Source organism: Triturus cristatus, chromosome 11 (genome assembly GCF_964204655.1).
Source record: "Triturus cristatus chromosome 11, aTriCri1.1, whole genome shotgun sequence".
NCBI classification, from domain to species: domain Eukaryota; kingdom Metazoa; phylum Chordata; class Amphibia; order Caudata; family Salamandridae; genus Triturus; species Triturus cristatus.
The window spans coordinates 123,603,092-123,624,378 of NC_140594.1; the positions used below are offsets into that span (position 1 = coordinate 123,603,092).

General features: G+C 46.3%; 1 protein-coding gene across 6 annotated transcripts in view; it reads left to right on the top strand.

The window, feature by feature from the left end:
- Nucleotides 1-4,431: 4,431 nt before the first annotated feature.
- PATZ1 (POZ/BTB and AT hook containing zinc finger 1) overlaps nucleotides 4,432-21,287 on the top strand; it is a 39,753-nt gene continuing 22,897 nt past the window's right edge. For 2 of the 6 annotated variants that reach the window (XM_085635268.1, XM_085635271.1), the window contains exons 1-2: nucleotides 5,612-6,988; nucleotides 20,620-20,782. In XM_085635268.1, the coding sequence (XP_085491394.1) occupies nucleotides 5,757-6,988; nucleotides 20,620-20,782 (1,395 nt within the window). In that variant the 5' untranslated portion in view covers nucleotides 5,612-5,756. Of the gene's footprint in view, nucleotides 6,989-20,619; nucleotides 20,783-21,287 lie in introns of all 6 variants that reach the window. The other 4 variants (XM_085635274.1, XM_085635272.1, XM_085635269.1 and 1 more) reach the window with 4 other exon arrangements.

Here is a 21,287-nt window from a genome sequence, read left to right on the forward strand (position 1 = left end):
GAACCTCTCCTCTTTTGTAATTGAGGTAATACAGAAGCAGCTTAACAGACCCGGCTCATAGCAGTCATTGGAGGACAGTGCTTGTTTTTATATAGATGGCACACTCCAGAGCCGCAATGTGCAGTATACAGGAGCGTGCAGAAGATATTGTGACATGAAAGGGTTTAGTCAGTGTTGATGAATTAAAATGCGTGCAAAAGACCATGTACTGCAGAGAAAAGTTGCATGTCGTCATTTCACACTAACTTTAATGCATGAATATATTTAGCCAAAACATAAAGCTATTTGTTCTGTCAAAGTTTTGCATTGCATCGAACCATGGCCTGCGGCTAGGGGGAGGTGTACAGCTTGGGTCATGTCAACCAATTTACGGTCCCTCGTTTCAAACTCGCCAGGATGGGTGGCAAATCCTTTTCCTATCTTGGCCCCACCCTCTGGAACACTCTGCCTTTTGCCATCCGCAAAGAAACCAACTATACCTGCTTCCGTAGATCCATAAAGACCTGGCTATTTAGCCAGTAATCTCTCTCTCGGCTTTTCACCATTCTGTTCGCAGCCGTCTTGGCGCCGGGAAACCCTTTTTGGGTAGCTGTTGCGCCTTATAAATTCAACTATAAATAAAATAAAATAAATAAACCAGAACTGAGCATAAGATTAGACTAAGGATACCGGGAAGATACTTGGTCAGAGGCTGAGAATGAATCAAAAATTCCATTCCTCACTTGTTTGTATGCTTTATTGTGTCATCCTAAATGAGACCGTAATGCCCAGATGTGGGTCCTGTGCACTGTATTATTGGAACCAAGCTATACCTGCCTGATTAGCCCTAACTAGGGCAAAACTGGTCCTGGGTGCTTATGTTCTGGTTCAGAAGGACTAGGCCTTTCAGTACGGGCTGGCATGTTCCAAATTGAGCAGGGTCAAGACTGAGGTGGCATGGGGTGCAAAATAATGATGAATAAGGATGCAGCCTGATTAGTTACCAGTGGATTAGATTTATTCCATCCATTATTTTTTTGTTTACTTTAGTGTGTTTCTCTAAGTGGGACAGGTATGAACAGACGTCGGTCCTGTGCACCCACTGTCATTGGAACGGAGCTATACCTGGCTGATAAACCCTAACTAGGGTGAAACAGGTCCTGCGTTGCTTGTGTTCTGGTTCAGGGAGGACCTGGCCTGGCAGTTTGTACTGGATAGTTCTTACTGGAGCAGGGTCAAGACTGATTTGGATATGGCTGGGTCAAAACTGAGGGGGAAAGATGTGCAAAATAATGATAGATTGGGATGCAGACCAAGTAATTAACAGCTGTTGAGATTAATTCAAGCATTCCATCCATTGCAGGCTGAGCCACTTGCTGGACCTGCCCGACAACACCAATCGAGCTGAGATGTGCCACTGGAGTAAAATTTCCAGGTGAAATACAGAATGGGTCTCTGCTTCCACTACAGCCTTATGTCGCGGCTCATTAATAGCCCTGCTGAGTCTGCACACCACAGGGCCAGTGCAGATTAGACAATCTCGGTGAAACACTGTGTCAGGAGGAGACATCTTGGAAATTCCAGTCCATCTCCGCTCCTCTCTTTGTGAACAAATATCAGTGCTTCATAGTCTCCGAATACAATTAAGACCTCATTTGAGCCCCCCAAGGATGATCTCCATCGCAGATGTGTGGAAATAGTGATAAAAAAGGGTTAAAAAACAGACTTCGGGCCGGGTGCTCAGCAGACACTCGGTGCCCACTGCCCAAGCCACGCCTCTATACAAACAGAATGTGACACAAGATTATGGACTGAGCAGATATGCAGTGCTTATTATGGGGTAAATATGGCTGTGGAGTATCTAGAAGGTGGGTGTAGCATTTAGTAGAGCACTGGGCATGCACTGAAGAGGCAGTGTTGTGGGCAAGGGTGGGGACACCGAGGCAACGTTTAGTATAGGGTGGATTCAGGAAGCTACATGAGAAATGTGGGCAATGTAGCACTCTTGCAAAAATATCTATGAAGTTAAATACAACAAAGTATTTTTTAAGTATTGCGTCTAATCGTAGTGCTTGTACTGAATGTTGTGTAGTATTAACAAGGCTGTTCTGGGACTGTAAATAGCCCTCCGATCTAGGCTCTGCATGTCAGCGGCACTGCTAGGTCTTCTTATGGTAGGGGCATAGGGGCCAAAATTAAAAGGGAGTACTTACAGTGGTGGAGCTGGTAGTTGTCTGAGTCGCGGTAGCTTGGTCTCCTCGCTAACAGAGTGTGATTCGTTCATGGGGGCAGTATCAGGGCATCTCTTATGGGATTAGCAGTGAGTGATGTGTATAACTGAGTATATCCAGTCAGAGGGTGTTACATAACCCACTGAGTACAAATCAATAAAGCAACAACATGCAACAAAATTCCCGAAGGAAAAATTGCCCTAAGATTTTTCCTAAGAGTTCATTTAGCAATAAAAGAACGAAATCCAATGGTTAATCAGCAATGCCATTCAGCGAGTGACTGGCAAAATCAGTCCAGGTTTCTCTTGAATAGTATAGAAGAGAACCTTTATATTGACAAGAAAATGTTAACTGACTGGCTTTGAAACTAAACTTTTAAACACAGCACGTTTGACAAGAGGCAGTTCTTGAAATGTAATCAACAAGATAAACAATAACTACTATGCACGGAGTTTCATTGGACAGTTAATATAAAGGTGAATTCTTGACTATGCCCAAAGACCCTAGTGACTACGAAAAGACAACCAGATGAAAGTACACAACAAGTGATGAAGGGCTACTGTGTCCTAAAGGACCACACATATCAGATGTGCTGTCAATTTAAGCGTTTTTGGATTAAATGGACAAAAATCCCTCAAAATCTGTCATTTCAGCTCAAAGGCGTAGTCATGAATGAAGCAGTTATACAGGGAAGAGTTCATTTTGCACAAGTGGGAGTTAAAAAACATAATTTTTTTTTAAATAAAGAGGCTATGATTCGATTGCAACCATTGCACTTGGATTAAATAGGGATCTTCAGTCATGGGTGGGGGTGAATTGCTCCACTTTGGCTGCAGATTAAGATTTGACAATTTCCCTTTGTGAAATTTTGCTACCAGGGAGTATGAACTAAATTACTGGACGTGAATAACATGCATGGTACTACACATTGCCTCTATACACTATAACGGCAGACCTCGAAATAAAATAATACAGGGTTTCGGGGTTACCATTGAATAAGCACACAGAGTGATGCAAAAACTGCTTATAGGTCACTGACATTAATGTGGGAGACCCTTACCGAGCTGTTTAACGTGGAGGAAGGAGTTGGAAATTTGTTTTGTGTATGCTAGGAAAACATTAGGGCATTCAAATAGACAGATATCGAGATCAGCTGCCCTTGATCTGAAGAATGCTGAAACATGTCAAATGGGAGGATTAGCACCAGTTGCTTCTCATGGCGACAATTGTAAGTTCAAAGAGCGGGGAGCTGTCAGTGATCAATGATCATTTGGGGAAAAGTGTTACTACAGGTAGTGTTAGCTGTTGCTTATGTGTGGCTTAGAATAGCATCCCACGGGATGATAGCTGTTACTTATGATGGGCTTTGAATAGCATCCCACGGGATGACAGTGACAGCGGTTGCTTATGGTGGCGGCATTGCTGAGGCTGGCACAAGGTGGGACATCTGCTGCTAATGATGTGGCAGTCAATCGCACCTCACGAGCTATGTCGGTGATAGGAGTTGCTTGTGGACTGGCAGACGAATGCCATTTCATATGGGATGCCAACGATGGCTGTTGCTGAAAATGGATGGAATGCTTGTGAGCTGGCACCGACAGTTGAGGGCATCTCACGAGGGATTGGCACGGATAGCTGTTGCTTCTGGTGTGTAAACTCATGGGGGGGGGGGCGTTGTACAATGAAGGTTTACGTCTGCTGGGGGCGATCAGCGAGCGTTGTGCACTGTTGATGCAATGCCAGATCAGCTCATGGCTGGGGTTGGTGTTGAGTGGTGTGCTTGGTGGGGGCTGCTGGCAGCAGACCTGAGCGCTGTGCATGGCGGGGGCAGAGCTTTGGCAGTTCGGGGTGGGGGCTGGCGCTTTCCCACTTCCTGGCTCACTGAGGGGGAGGGCGATGCTAGGGGGCGGGCGGGCATGGGGGGGGGAGTGAGGCTTCTGACGGTGGGGGTGGGAGGGTCTAGTCATCCTTGGCCGGAGGGGGCTGGGTTTGCTCAGTGCAGTGGGGGCAGGCCTTCTTCCTCCGGGGGATATTAGCACTGGGGGTGGGGGGCACACAACAGACCACATAATTTGATAAAAATACACGGGGGGAGGGAGATCATCAGGGCTCCCACCAGTGTACCCAAATCCCCCTCCCTGACTCCCCCCCCCCCCGCCCGGGTTGCCTCTCCCCCTTGGGGGTGGGGGGAGTTTGTTCTCCCCCCTCCTCCTCCCCCCCCAGGGGTGAAAGTGCAAGAGGAAGTGCCGCTGCTGCCATTTTTCCTCCTCCCGAGCTGAAGAGACACGAAGCGGAGAGGGGGAGGCGGTGAACGCGGTTACCGGCGGCGGAGCGCAGGGAGCTCGGCAGCGCATCTACTCGATCCCGAGGATTCGCGTGGCGCGCCGGGCCGCGTGGTTGAGAAAGGGAAGTCTGCAGCCGGCGTTCTCTGGCAAACACCCCGGACGGGCAAGGAGCAAGGGGCCCCGGGGGGGAGGACGGGAGGGGCACAGCCAATGCGCCCGGCTCGCTTTCTCACACAATACCCCTTCGGCGGCGGCTCTCTGCGGCGAGCGCGCGCCCGAGCGCAGGCGCGCCTGGCAGGGAGGGAGGGCGGGCTGGACGCGTGCCCCGGGCGGGCTGTGCTGCAGCCCCGCCGGGAGCGCGCGCGGCACGGTGACCCTCCCAGCACTGACCGGCCCCGCGCGCACTCCGTACATCCACGTCCCTAGAAAACCGTACCTGGCTGTTCCTGGAACTACTCCACCAGGGACCTGTAGTACAAGAAACTCGTGGTTAGCTGAACACTTTGTAAATCATCCCATCCTAAAAGTCCTCGCAAAATTAGACTGAATTTAAGTTCCTCCACAAGTAAAACTTGTCTCCCACATGGCCACACGATTTTGACGCGAGTATTGTAGACTATTATTTGCTCAACATCCATTATAACTGCTCTCACGATTCAACAGGTGTTGAAGTACATTCATCCATTATATCTGGTCACGCGATTCAACAGGTGTTGAAGTACATTCCATGTAACCCTCAAGTCTTTGCTGAATGTTAACACATTCAGGCCTTTAAGGCACACAAAAGAAGCCCTATCCAATAAAAGCGAATAGTACCCCCACCTAATTTAGTCAGGAGTCCCAGAACTAGACTTGGAAATCTCGCAGAACTCTAAAAAAGCACAGAGTTACTTGCCTTTTCATAATTTAATACTAGAGATAACACTAAGAGTGCGTCCCGTCTACTCGCTCCCTGGATGGTACCTTGATTTAGTAGATATAGATTTGAAAGCATCTGCACTCTCCATAAAATTGACAACAAGGTATCCACTTAAAAATAAATGTACATCCTAAGCCACCCGCCAATCTCTAAAAATTCCTGCCTACATTTATTGCATCGCAAGATTGAATCTCCTTGACTACTCTTTACCAACATCTTAAACGCCACCCACCTCCCTTTACTCTTCCGGTTTTCTGATCTGTATAATTTATGTTCTGAAATTGCTTCGGGAAACATCCTCCTAAGTACTTTGCATAGCTCCCAACCCACTTGTTGCTGGCCATGGAGCGCATAAATGAGGCGTGTGGGCCTTCTCACTACACTTACCAGGTTAGCCGGCACAGTGCTGATATGCTGCATGGCCTCAACCAGCAGCGCAAGAACGGAGGGCGCTTTTGTGATGTCCTTCTGCGAGTTGGCGACGACAGCTTCCCTGCACACAGGGCCGTGTTGGCTGCTTGCAGTGAGTATTTTGAGTCTGTCTTCAGTGGCCAGTCCAACATGGGGAATGGAAGAGATGGTGGTAGCTCAGAGGGAGGTGGCTCAGGGTGCCGTGAACTAGAGATGCACACCATCAGTCCCAAGGTTTTTGGGGATATCCTGGATTTCGCCTATACCTCGCGCATTGTGGTGAGATTAGAGAGCTTTCCTGAGCTCATGACTGCTGCCAAGTTCCTTGTGATGAGGTCGGTAATTGATATCTGCCAGGAAGTCATCAAGCAGTCTAATGTCCAGATCCTAGTGCCCCCTTCGCGTGCAGACATTATGCTATTCCGCCCAGGGGGTGACCTGGGCTTTCCTTTGGACATGACTCATAGCCAGGGAATGACTTCAAATGGAATTGCTGGAAGTCTGCAAGAGGAGGATAGCGTCCGCCCTGGTGTTGCCATTGGTAGCCAATCCTCTCTGCCACTCATGCAGGGTGTGGACCGGTTATCAATGGTGGCAGGCCAAGTTTCTCCCCAGCTACTTTCTTCACCATTTCAAAACATCAGCCAAAGTCTCCAAGGTTTGGGCAGTAATAGTAAGCGGGGTAGGGGTCGCCCCAGGAAAGCCAGCATGCTTGATTCTGTGTTGTTTGGAGGCCCTGGAAGTTTGAGGGATGCTGGCATTCTCCCCTGTGGCCTATGTGGTAAAGTCTTCACTGATGCCAGCCGCCTTCGCCAACATGAGGCTCAGCATGGTGTGACCAGCCTCCAGCTAGGCTATGGAGACCTGGCCTCACCATCACGGGTCAGCGAGAATGGACTTCTCAGCCAAGACAATCCTGACTCATCGCAGAAAAGAAACCGCAGCAGGAAGCAGGTGGCTTGTGAACTGTGTGGCAAGATATTTCGTGATGTCTACCACCTTAACCGACACAAGCTATCACACTCCGGCGAGAAACCGTACTCCTGCCCAGTGTGTGGGCTGAGGTTCAAGAGGAAAGACCGCATGTCCTACCACGTACGATCCCATGATGGCTCTGTGGGCAAGCCTTACATCTGCCAGAGCTGCGGCAAAGGCTTCTCCAGGTAAGACTCTGATACTATCGTCTTCTGCATTGGAATTTGGATGTATGGTTGATGTGTTTATTAACGTATTATGGGAAAGAGCTATTATTGGATAGAATTATTGGCATGACTACAGTCTCCGTGGTAGATATTTCGTTTGACCATTTATAAATATCTTCTACTGTTTCAAGTTTTTGCATGTGTGTTTTTGTATATTGGACTGTGTGTGTTTTTGTATATTGGACTGTGTGTAATTAAGTTAACAAACCACCTAAACTCAACTAGTTTAGTGGGAAAAATTAGACATAATATGAAAAAATAACACTAGAAACTACTTTCAAGCTGCAAATGGAATCAACTTAATCTTTCTCCAGGGTTGTGATGGCTGCTGTCCTTTTGGGGGACTGAGACTACTGTCCCAGGATATTCTGGGTGTGGTTTTGAGAGAGAAGCATTCTTCCACCATCTTGACACTGACATTGCCTTGAAAACACACCTGTCCCAGGACATGCTGGAAGAGACTTTCTTTGAAATAACCCGCCTTGTCCCAGCAGCTACTGGAATTGATTGTGCTTTGAAAAGGCCACAGTGGGAGGGTAATCTACGAACACACTGTCCAATGAGATGTTGCGATTCAATAATAATGATTCTCAGTGATGGGACAATGGCCATTTCCACTGATCAATGTGCCTTCACACATTCCATCCAACTCAGACTACCATCCTAAACCGGGCCTGGGGCATGTCATCTTGAACCCAACATTAGAAATCATTACTTTTTCCCATTTGTAAACAACCGTCGTTCTCCAGGCACCATTTTAGTCTTATGTCGAAATATTGAGGACACAAATGTCGACCTAGCAAAATATGGGCTACCAGAATATTGGGAAGGTAAGAGTATGTAAGTACATGTATATCTCCTATCATTTAGCTTCGAATTTGTGTTTTGAAGATATACATATAGATAGTATAGAGGTTACTATTCTTAACTCCACATGTATGTACCTTGAAGATATACATATCAAGCCACAGATGTGGAGTCAAGTTTGTTAAATATATACATATCTGAATATACTTACCTTCATGATGTTGTGGTAGTTGGGAGTTTTTGTTTATCTTCAAGGTACACAGCTGTTGAGTTCAGAAAAAAACATCTGTACCTCACTATGTATATAATTCTCGTCACAATATTTTGGTAGTCAATATTTTGTTAGGGTAATATTTAAATCTAGATGTTCTGATGGTAAACCCATTTTAATATCCATTGGGCCTGCTCTGATGTGTCTGACGTACACTGGTGTTAGTAGTGTGTGATGTTTTATGGAGGCCCCCTGTCTGCAGCGTGTGATTCATAACAGATCGTGCACTGTGTGGGCGATGTAGATGAATAGGATACACTTTACTGGTTTGTGATTTGTGCACGTAATCCGCATGAACATAATTCCAAGAATTGAGCAATTTCGATATATCACATCCTTTTATTTTAATTTGTAGGTTAATACAATTTGCTCCCAATCCGACAGATTTAAAGAACCTAATCTTTAATATCGCCAGCAGTCACACAAAAAGCAAAACGCATTACTGCATAAAAATTCACCTGCTCTGAAAAAATAGGTGGTATCCCCTTGCCACTCTAACAAGCTTCAACTGGAGGGTCCAAACAAGAAACAACTACATGCACAGCAGTACAGGTGCTTTCGAGCGTGGGTTGTAGTGTTTGACCACGTGCCATTTTTAGGTCTCGCCTGACCCAGCGCTTGGGCGCTGGTCTGGCGAGACCATAAGTGAGGGCTTCAAAAACTGCTACCGCCGGCTACAGCTTGCAGTGCATGTGCGCGGGCGCTCGTAAGCTGTGGCCGGCGGTAGCATTTCCCCCCCCAGCTTTTTAGCCAGCTTGCTAGAACGCGCAACAAGCACGCACGCTTGCGCGCGCATCCCTTGCGTGTTTTAGCGCGTCATCGCGATCACTTTCGCTTTCACAGCGATCGTGATCGCGATGGCTTTCATGGCCAATGCTTGTTTCTTCCTTTTTAGTTTTATTTATTCCAGTTCGCCTGTCGCCTCTTTCTTCCTTTGCCCATCCAACCTCCGTTTTTGTTCTTCCTTTTTCGTTATATCTCCTGCCCCCTTTCCACCTAGTGTGCTTCCTTCCCCTCCCTTGCTCCTCCCCTCCTTCCCGCGTGCACCATGCAGTCCTTCCGCATCTCACCTCTTTCCCCACATTTCTACCTGCGCCGCCTCTAATCCTATAACCATCCTCCCCACTTTGCTGTCTCTTTCTACACGTGGTCTGTCTCATTTCCCTCGTTCTCTGACTGCCTTTGTCCCAGTACCTTCTGATGCACACCACCCCACGTCCCTCTCTTAACCTCTCTCTCACGCTCCTTCTCTCCTACGTCACTCTCCCTCATTATACCATGTCATTGCACCAACTCCTCTACCCCCATCTCAGCCTACGTCTCACTTCTTCCACATCATTACTTCTCAGCCCTCCCTTTGCTCCCTCTCACCACCTTTACGCATCTTCAGGTGCACACTCTTAAGTTTGCACACACCCTTTTCATGCCCTGTACTCCCTTTCCTCGTGTCCCCTCTAGAGCAGCACTCTCTTTTAATGTTCTCTCCTCCACTTCCTTCCTTCCCATCACTTCTCTTTGCCACCCATTTCTTACAATATCCCACCCTTGAGCCCCCTCCCTCACTTTCTTTTCTTCCCTTATTACGCTTCCACATTTCATTCTTTCACTTCTTCTCTCTGCGCCTCACGGCCTTCCTCTTCTCCTCTCCACTATTCCCTCGGAAGCCTTTTCTCTCCCTTTTCCTATGCTCGCTCCCCCCGCCCTCCACCCCCTTCACTTCTCCAGCCTCCGTCTCATCCTCTCATCCGTATCTCATTGTTTTCGTCTCCACTGCCTCATCTGTATCTCGTTATCTTCTCCACTCTCGCCGCATTGTCCTTATTTTCTCTCCCTCTGCTTATCCGTCCTCCTCTCCTTCTATTCTCCCTCACCCCTCTTTCTCATCTTCTGATGTTCTTTTCTCGCCTTGCAGCGTCCTTCTACACCTCTACCTGCGTAAAACACTTCTCTTCTCCACACCTCTTTTATTCTCTCCCTGCTCGCTTCTAGCACGTTTTCCGTCCCCACCGCCACATATTCATCTACTCTCCCCCTCTCCATCCTCCCTTCTCAACTCTTTCTGGCCTCACCCGACCTCGCACCTTATTTCTGGATGCTTCACAGCTCATCTGGCCTCGCTAACCCCCCCCCCCCCCCCTCCCCACCTCATCATCTCTTTCTTGCCCCCTCTCCAGCCTCCCTCTCCTCTGGCCTCGCCCCCCCCTCACCATCTCTTTCTTGCCCCTCTCCTCAACAGTCTCCCTCCCCTCTGTCCTCGTTGCCCCCACCCCCCCCCCCACCCTCCTCATCTCTTTCTTGCCCTTTCTCCAGCCTCCCTCCCCTCTGGCCTCGCTTCCCCCCCATCTCTTTCTTGCCCCTCTCCTCTCCAGCCTCCCTCCCCTCTGGCCTCCCCATCCCATCTCTTTCTTGCCCCCTCTCCAGCCTCCCTCTGCTCTGGCCTCACTTCCTCCCCCCATCTCTTTCTTGCCCCTCCAGCCTCCCTCCCCTCTGTCCTCCCCCTCCCCATCTATTTCTTGCCCCTCTCCTCTCCAGCCTCCCTCTCCTCTAGTCTCATTCCACTCCCATCTCTTTTTAGTTTCTTTCTTCCACCTACATCCTCATCCTTATCTCAGCCACTCCCCCCTCTTCTCTCCACCTTCCATCCTTTTCTCATGGTCCTTCTCTCCCACCCTCCTTATTCTCTCACCTCCCCATCTCTTTCCTGCTCCCTCCCCATGCTTCTCCATTTCTATTTTCTTTTCTCTCCTTCCACAGCTTCTGCTCTTTCTGTACTCGCCCCTCCCGATCCTGCCTCATCTTATCACCTTTTAGGTCTCCACCCTCCATCTTCCTCTTTTTCCATCGATGTTCACTTGTCTCCCCCTGCCCTTCTATCATCTTTAGATCCCATTTCATCTCCTCTAGTATGCCCTCACTCTCCTTCCCCCTATCTAGTCCCCTCCTACATCCAACACCTTCCTACTGCTGTCCTCACTTCACTTCCTTTTTACTTTCTCTTCTCTCACATTCTATCCCCACTGAACCTCCTGTTCTCTTTATCTCTCTCTTTGCCTTCCTGGCACACTTCTCACAAATTTTACAACCCCTTTCCTCTTCTTTCCTCCTTCCGTTCTCCTTCCCTACCTCTGCCCTCCCCAATAACCACAACCACACACACACACAACCATACACACACAACCACACACACAAACCCCCCACACCCCACACACACACTCAACCACCCACACCACTTGCTGTTGCAGAGTGTGTGCTGTACACATGGCAATACCTTGACACAGCGGACTGTTGCAAGGAATGCTTTGAACCTCGCAGGCTGACAGACCTCAGTCTGTGCATTAGTTCACCCCGTCTTGGCGCTGGAGAAAAACAGGGTGCCCACTGTCCAGCATGAAGTGAGACATTGTGATCGGGGCTGGAGATGCTGTTTAGCAATCTGCTTAGAACATTGTGTTTCATTTATGGCATTAAACATAAAGGAGCACTGGCAACGCTGATAAAATGGATTTCATTTTGAGTAGTGACTAAAACTTTAAAAAAGCCTGCAGTACTGAAACAAGCATTTGCAATGCAATAGGTCTCGCATTTGCAAAAGTTTCAGCTATTCTCATTGTTCATGACACTGACTTTTTTATCTATTTTTATAAAACAAACACATAAATAAATGGCATCATTTACAATGCCAATAGCTAGTGTTTCATTATTATTAGCAATGCCAACTGCTCACACTTTTATAATGCGAGACCTATTGCATTGCAAATGCTTGTTATTATTCACTTTGGCTGTCACCATGCGCTCAACTACACCACGTCACAATTGTGATGCAGTAACCCAGGAGAACGAAGCATGTACGTTGTCCCTTTCTCGTAACAAGTCTGGGTGCAAGTGTAATTGGCATCTTGTTCCGCTGTGATTTTTCCTCAATAGTTTTTATTATTAACTTGCTGCCCACGCACAAATACCGCGCCAAATCACACCGTGCGCTATTCACGCCCGTTTACCAAGTCCCGGGCGGTAATGTATTGGTGATATTTGCCACATCGTTGTTGCGGAGACGGTGTTAGTACATTGGGATGTTTTATTCATTATTATCCCTTTCCTGGGGTGCAGTATGTCACGGAGGTGGTTGCAGAGATGAACATCATGTCTGTTACGTACCCAAAAAGTGCTGAAGAGGTTGTGCAATATATTATACACAGTTGTGGGCAGGGTGTGTGTAGTCTTTGACTAAAATGCACAGTGCTAATGTGGGTGTACTGAGGAATGCAGAGGTGTACTGTGTAATCTACTTTACAATAACAACCCGTGCATGTTAACAAAGATAGCACCTAAAATAGGTAAGATAAAAAATATGTAAACCATCACTAAAGGTTACTACGTTAATGCTTTCCGACATGTAACTGGGAACCAAAAGGAGCCCTGCCAAAAATGCCCAAAGCATCCTGTTCCCTCCTCACAAACTCTCTTTCCACCCATCCATTCTCCCTCTATCTCCTCTCTCTTTTCCCTCTCAGATCCTAGTGTCTTTATCTTCCAACCCCTTCCTCTCTCTCTTTTGAAGCATGCCCCATGCCTTCTGCAATTAATCCTGGGGAGCTGGGGAAAGTTACTGTAGGAAATCCACTTTTACTGCGTCATTGCCACTGATTTTTCACCTTTTGCTGGACCCAAACATGGTTGAATTGGCTTATTCTTAGTCAGCACATTTAACTTGCCTTTAAGTCCCTGGTATTTGGTGTAGAAAGTGAGCCTAGAACCTGGAAGTTAAATGCCATTAGTGAGCAGCAGCATCTATTGTGCCGTCCACTACAGTGGCAAAGTAAACATGACTTGAGGCCTAACCTGTGCAGCTAGATTGTTGCTGTGTAAACCTGCAGTGAGACCTGTTCAACACCCTTTTTTTGAGAGGTAAAAACCTCCCCATTAAATACTATTCACTCCTGTGTAGTTCTTGCAGCCCACAAATCAGGGTGCCCAATATTTGAAAGTGGAACATGTAGACAATTAATGTTGCTATGTCGCTATAGTTACATGGTCCAAAAATCTATTTTTACTGTGGCAGGCGTAGCTGTCATATATAGAAAACCAGGGTGCAGATTAAAATAGTAATACAACTAACTCGGAAAAGGGACCAGCTAGACAAATAATTAAGCTATTATTTTGAATAGTTATTAGAATCCAATTTAATGGTGGTTGGATTCTTAAATATTAAGGAGAAGTAACTTTTAAAAAGTTACCCTTTACCTGCCTGAACTGTCAAATGGCTAATTAGCATACGCTTCTGCCGTCTGTCAGCCAGTATTCAGCTTAAGGCAGGTGTGAAATGCCCCCAAGAAGTGAACAATAGGCTGACCTGAATGGGCAGAGCGAATCCTCTGAACTCCACAACATATTCTGAGTTGGGGCTGTGGGCATCCTATGAAAGCACACTGTCAAATCCTGCTTGGCAGGTGTGTTAAGCCACAGATAACACTTGGAAGGGCGAGAACAGAATCTCAAAATATTTGTTATATATCACCTGTCTGGTTACTTAAGGATCCTGCTTTTGTACTACTACCAGACTTTTGTATTTTAGCGTTAGATATATGAGGATACTAGGATTACCATAATTAATCCCCCACACATCCTCAGCTGCTAACCCAAGTTTAGTGTGTTCTTGAATCAGTAACGATTAAGTGCATGCACAAGAACCTTTGCCGGATGTGCTTTGTCAACATAGTTAATTTCAGTGTTGTGAAATAACACAATGTACAATAAAAATACAAAAACTTCATTGCATATTTGTATTTAGGCAAAGTTCACAAAATCTTGACAGTGTGAATTATTAAATAATGACTCTCCACCAGGCTCACATTAAGAAATGCAGAACCCGCCTATTTGTCGTCCATCTCCAAATCTGCCAGGAGCTGAGGATAGGCCCTATTTGCATTAATGCTGCCAGTTGAAATATTATTGGGTGTAACGTCCCACACTATCGCCTACAGGGAGTTGTAATTGGCGCCTCTGGCTCCATGGTAGCTTTTCACAAAGTTTGCATTAGAAAGTAGGTTGAGAGACGGTCCTGAACACGGTTGTGCAGTGTCTGTCTGAGATGCGTACTGCTGAAACGTGTGGATTGTATTACTGAGACTGACTGTGAAGAATAGAGTGTGTAGTGCCTGAGGTGGGGGTGCAGTGTTACCAAGAGCAACTATACTGAACAGAGTGTGTGGTGCATGTTTTAATTACATGGGTATGCACTGTATTACTGACAGACATACATATGTGTATGACTGAAATACTCATGGCCTGGTTTCAGATGACCATGTCAATGGTTTGTGGCTGTGAACTCGTAAACCACTAATCAGTCACCAGTACTCAGTCACCAGGATATCAAGGGGGCAGGGGGTAGTTGATTTGCGCAGGATAAGTTTTACGTTTTACGCAACTGCCCCTTTGGCAATCACGTCGGGCCGCCTCGGGAGAGGAAATACTGGACAAAATGACGGTGCCATGACGGAGGATTGTGGCAGTTGACGCTTGTACGGCACAGGCGCAGTAGAACAGGCAAGGGCTGGATGGGGAAGTGGCGGCCACACCGACAGTGAGGGGGCAAGAGCGGCCTAGGAGGAGGGTAAGTGTCAGCACCCGGGACCAGTGTCCATCATGTGTGTGACGCTGGCGTGCACAGCCTGTTACCCACTTTCTCCAGACTCAGGCGTATGTGTCCCCCCTAGGGTGTGCACATGAAGGCTCGAGAGTGGAGCGACGGAAGGGAGGCCTCCTCTTCACGCACCCTGCGAGTATAACAGACCCTGCATCACTCGGGCGGGGCAGCCCCTGGCAGCTGTGTTGGCTCACAACAAGAAGCTTTCAGCCCCTCCGCCAACCGCACAGTGATCGGCGATCCTGGGGCCCCTGCTATTGAAGGAACAGGGCTGGGGTTCTAGTGCATGGCTAGGCCCCACCTGCGTCACAGGCAGGAAGGGATAAGAGAAGGACCAGAAACCAGACTGCAGCCCCAGCGATGTTTACATCGTAGCCCAGAGTTGGAGATGGGTCCTTTTTAGGTCTCGCCTAGCATTGCTGCGCATGCACTGCTCTCTTGGTGAGACATATAGTGAGAGAGGAGATTTCAGAAGGGGACTTGAAGCCCCGCCCCTCATTTTCATTGGGTCGCGTCAGCGTTTATGCTAAACGCTGGCTTCCCATTGAAAATAATGCTTTTTGGCCACTGCCCTTTCTCCCTTTCGTCCGGCCCACCCGGAATGGCTCGTCTGCTTCACGGCTGTCGTGAAGCAATTTCTTATCTCCACATCAGCCGCGTGTTTATTTCTGCATCGCGCTTTCACTTACAGTGAAAGTGCGATACAAATATAAACAAGCGGCTGCCTGCCTGCCCGCAATGGCGAGCGCTTGTTAACATCTGTCCCAAGGAGGAAGGGCAGCGACACCCCCTCCCCCATGCAGGGATCCTGCACTCCAGAGGCTGGGAGTAGCCTTGGAACTCTTCTGCCTCTCTTGGAACACTGCCCGGGAGGGGGTGGGGCCTCCGTGACGTCCCTGAGTCAGTGCCTGAGCTCCGGAGTGCGTGCTCGCAACTCTTCACAACCAAAGCTGGCGCTGAGTGGATAGGAGCGGCAGAGGTTGCGAGGAGCAGGGAGAGGCTGCGGGCACAGAGAGCACTGCACCATCACGGAACCAGCAACAGGCAAAGGCTGCATCGAAAGGCAAGCACCGCTCACACCGCGGAGAGGCACTTAGCCCTAAAGAAAGGACATGCTGCTCCTCTAGTAACGACTAATATACACAGACTTTTCACGGTCCACACACCTTAAACCATTTGCACGAAGGTACGGCTGTGTCAGTCTGCACAGCGCTTAAAGCACAGTCAGCGTGCGTGGGCTGTATGCATCCAGAGGGAAAATTTAAACCTGAGATGTTGTCATTATTGCCCTCTCATCTAAGGAGCACATATATATGTTTGTATTAATTGCTTCTTTTCCCTTTAGTTTTAATGTTTACAGCTGTAGTTTGATTTTACCCCACATCATTGGCAACGAGCAAAATCTTGAGCCAAGGTGCTCTTGGTAGACTAATTCCCCTTCAGCACACCTAACCGAAAACCTTAGGCGGCCGGGGTTCATCTTTAACCGGTCTACGACATTACAACGATCCGCGCACCATGGCTAGCCCTCCTTTCTCAGGGGTTTTGCCTGTGAATTGGTTGATTTGTATCTTCCTGTGGAGACGAGGGCAACCTGTACTCTCTAATCGGAAGGTGCTTCTCAGTTCCACACTGCAAACAGTAGAGCACAGTGTAGTCTTCCTGTACTATCTCCCTCCCCTTTCTTTAAATCGACCTCCGAATGTAATTTTGCTTTTGAGTACACTGGTGTCTGTAATACGCACATTTTCCCACGTGGGGCATTCGTTGGATAATGGTTTGCTGGCACCTTACAACATTCAGATCTGTCTAGATTGCATAGCGATTTCATGTCTGTATTGTATTTACATGATAGTTTCTGTTTAGATATGTACCTCGTAGTCCCACTTGTATAAAGAAGACAGAAACAGCCAGCAGACGTGCAAAATCAGTTTATCGCGACCATGTCATTAATTTTGACCGTTTATAGCGCTTTCCATAGAGCTGCTCGGATCTTGGCGCACCACAGTTTCAGTATTTCTTTGCTGTTGTGGTTCTTACACGGTGCAAATAACTTCCGTGGTTCTAATTTGTTCGGCGATCTACTAGTGTGTGCATTGTAGTTATGGTGTGTGAGCAAATGCTATAGGGTTTAAAAATGTATATCATTTTGCCTGCGTATGTGATCACGTGCTTCGGTGCACCCGTGTACCTCTATGAATTAGTGTGTCTGTCTCACGGGGTGCGTGTGTTTCTCAGCGTGTGCATGCATGTGTGCCCGTTTGTAGTGCGGTTTCTATGTATGTCTGTATGCGGGGGTCAACAGGGGGTAAAAGACATTGTCATTTACAACGCCATTACTTGATTAATGCTTCACGAAGGGGAAAAAAATTACATTTTCAATGCCAATCGCTCAAAACAATGTCATTGCCAGACCTATTGCATTGTAAATGCTTGTTTTCCACAAGGACGGGGAGCTCGTGGTGACTTAACCATTAATTGAATTCTGGCTCTTGTAATCCTGGTTCACTTAAATCGATGCATTTAAACCAACACATCTGAAAACAATCTGTAAAAGAAAGCAGCATATCTGTAGTATTGTGGTCATAGTGACATGTAGTCACCTGGTACCTTTTTGAAGGAAGGTGCACATGCTTCATAAAGCTGCGGAGTTACCAGGTGGCTAGATGTCATAGAGGCGTTTCCAGTCCCTAGCTTGCATTTTATATTCTGCTGTATTCTGGGAGTTGTAGTCTCTGGTCATGTCAGTTCAGAAAATCACACTAAAGTGCCCAGTTGCACTAGGTTGTATAGGAGGGGGGCATAAATGGAAGCTGGTGTGGTAGCAGCAGTTTCCAGTTCATGTGCTTATTTGGGCTGTACTTTCTAGATACAATACAATAGGTACACCCTCTCTAAGGTATAATACATTAATAGTAATTATGTAATTACTTGTTCCTAATTATTAATAACCTTTCTTAATAATTCATTGTTTATTCACTTTTAAAATAAAACACTTATTTATATAAATATATTTAATTTTAACGTTAAAATAAATATATATATATATATATATATATACGATGAATGTTGAAATAATTGAATTAGTTCATAATTAGTTCTTAGGGGGTGTTATTTCAGTTCCCTTCCTCCACTATTTTCCATGGGAATATGTTGGAAACCCTGTGCTTGATTTACTTCCTAGATATTTACACCTGTTTTTTGCACTTTTAAGGGGTTGGTGGGCAATGGTAATATGAGAAGCATGGTTTGTGAATAGAAATTGGCATACTGTTTTGAGGTTATGCATTTGTAGTAGCATACCCCTCTTCACATTTCCCTAAACACCTCCCATTTAGTAGTAGGCATTTCCCATTTTCCATCTCCTCGACCATGTTCCTCCCACAGGTACTACTGAAGCGTGGACCTGTGTGTGTGGAGATCTCCACCACCCTTATGGAGAGGTGCACACAGAAAAGGTAGGAGAGCCGGTGTTCTGTGCCCCTAGGTTTGGGGATCGGAGACCCTTGGAGGGAAAATTTGAGGACACAATCAGTTGAACTGGACCTCCGGACTCCTAGCTGTACATCCGACAATCACGATGCTTTGTTGGCAGATACCATCATGGTGTATTTTTGTCTACAAGGAAAGATCAGACAGGCAGTGGATGGTAGTTTCTCGGGTATGGCTCCATTCTGGTACATGAGAATCCTTCGGTGCATCATGTGCAACAGGGCCTAAAGTACACCACTTTACACCTTCCCCCTGAACAGCTAACCTCTGTATCCTGCCCTTTGTACCCTTTGGAGACCTATTGACCAGGTGAGGCACCTGCAACGTTCCTACAAATAGCCCGCTCTGGGGCGCCTGCTTTACATGGTGTTGCTATATCTTTACCGAGCCTACGTTCCTTCGGCCTCACACTTTCAAGTGGATGGCGATGTTTCAAGAGCTCCAGTACGCATGGGTGAATGCCTGTAATTCCTGTTTGTTTTAGTATTTATATGTTTGCAAGGTCACACAGTCTTTGTTGATTGCAGCAAAGGGTTTATTATTATTATAAGAATGATATATTGGCTCAGCACCTAAGCACCACCTCTACATCACTTAGCAGCACCTGCATCTGGCTTTGGAATATAGCATCTATTCATCCTGCCCTACTGTCCATCTGCGGCTTGCATTGTAATTTAGGAACTATTTCCCAAACTCTATCCTCTCACACCCCCCATAACAAAAAACCCCCCAATTGCAAACAAACATTTCAACAGACAGAAAGAAGTTGCCACTATTAAGAAAGACAAATATAGAAAACACTAGAAGAAGAAATAAAGAATCTTTTTCTAATAAGGTCGTTCAATTGTACACAATGTCTTGGTGAGATATAAAATAACAAAAATGCCTATAACACTTTTATTATAACCTATCAATATGCTGTACAGCAGCCACAATACTCTACCACATAGCTTACAAACATTAGCAAAACTAATAGCTCTGGCTAAACACTTTAAGGCCCTAAAGGCGGGATCTCTTGGCTATTCCAATGCTTGTTACTTTCTGCATTCTGTGATTTTGCAGTTTTTCTTTCCCAATTCAAGTGCAGGCCAAGATCTTCCAGAACGCAAAGCTCTTCTACTTTATAAGCCTGAAAGCATCAAACACGGCACGTGCTGTGAAGACATTTTAAAACAAATCAGACAGTGCGTTAGGCTAGCGTTATCGATGAATGTTTCATTTTGACTTAAGCTTCTCATCCGGGCAAGTCATTTTTAGATTACCCCTTGGACCAGAAGTCCCTTACCTGTTTATGGAGGGATTGTGCTGTATTTGGGCTTTGTGGTCATTGATCGTATTGTCCATGCAGTTCCACACTGTACCCAACGAGCAATGCGGGTATTGGTCTATTTCACTGTTTCATCATCACTGTTCTGATTTATATTTTCCAGTCTGATTTTTGTCATGAGATTTTCGTCTTCTTTCTAACACACCTATCACTATGCATCTTAGGACCGACTGTCTTGAAAAATACAGTATTCCAGAAGCTTTCTGTCCCAGCCACATACTAGAATATATGCTTCCAATGAATATTTTTGTATCTTGAGATGTTTATATATCATATGTATGTCGTCCTGATTTTATATTTTACTTACTATCATGATGCATCTCTGGGGTACGTATTTTTCTTAGCATTGTATGCGCTCAAAATCATAGCGCGTATTGCGAAAAGTAGTTTTGGTAAGTGTTGCAGGAGCCCCATAACCCAAGCCATTATGAAATTCATAGTGCTGTACAGTATTATTTAAATCATGTTTTTAAATGCATCCAGGGGAATGTAGTCTTTATTGATATTAAAAAGGAGACCAAATATACTGTATGCAGTTCTGTCTATTACCTTAACCTGGCATATCCTGTGAGTTTTATTTATGTATAGTTTTGTCTAGTATTTCCTAATATATTATTGTCTATGCTAGTGTGTTGTAGAAAATGTATTTCTCATTGTTATTATCAATAAATACTGCAGGGATTTGTGGGTTATGTATTTGTTTTTGGCAGCTAGTTCTAGTTTTGCATTAGCCACATATATATTAGTACATCCTGGCATAAGTAGTCTCCTAACCTTCATTAACTATGTACTTACTATTCCATTATGAGTAGCAGGATGTGAAGTTATAATTATCTTTGTAGGACCCTGACTTTAGAAGCTTGCAACCAGTAGTACAGGGCCCTGCGTGCATTGTGAGCCTGAGTAAGACTCCCATGGAGTATGAAGGGCCACGGACCGCGGCCCTGACTCTGGTCGAGTTTTTGGGAACTATGCCGGGCGGCGGTGTGGGTAGTTGGAGTCAATACTGCCATGTCTAACTTGTCCTATCATTTTGTTTTGTTTTTCTTTAGACCGGACCACTTGAACGGGCACATCAAACAGGTGCATACCTCAGAAAGACCTCATAAATGTGAGGTAGGAACCGCGGGTACAAGAGCAGATGGGAAGGGTGAGAGTAGGACTGTGGCAACAGTACCCTCTGAGTGTAGGCCCTATTGGGACCAGAGCAGGCCGGTGAGTACAGATAGGTCTGTCGCAATGATGCTTTGTTTGTAGGATCTGTGAGTAGTGAAGTTGGTGGGTTGGTATATCTGGGTCCGTGACATTGGAAAAATGGTGCAAAGACTACCAAGGCAGGACCATGAGTGCCTTCGAAGAACAGATTCTAAGGCATGTATCAGCCTTTTGTTATTGGGGGGTGTAATTTATCAGAGTATTCGGACAATGAGTATCTGATTGCAGGTGGGTGTTACTGATGGGCTTGTGAGGCACTGGTGTTGACCCATGTGGTGGCCTTTAGGATCATGCCCTGGCAGGTGATCACAGACTAGTGTCTGGAATAATGCTGCATATTTCGGAACTCTGCGTAACTGCCCATTGGTTTTGTGATGACTGAAGTGAGGGAGTGGATGCTGAAACCTTGATGCTTTGTGCATACGATCAGAGGATATGGATGGCTCTTTGTCTGACTTTGAATAGCTGGGTATGGATGCAAGTAGGGATAGCTGTGTGGCATTTG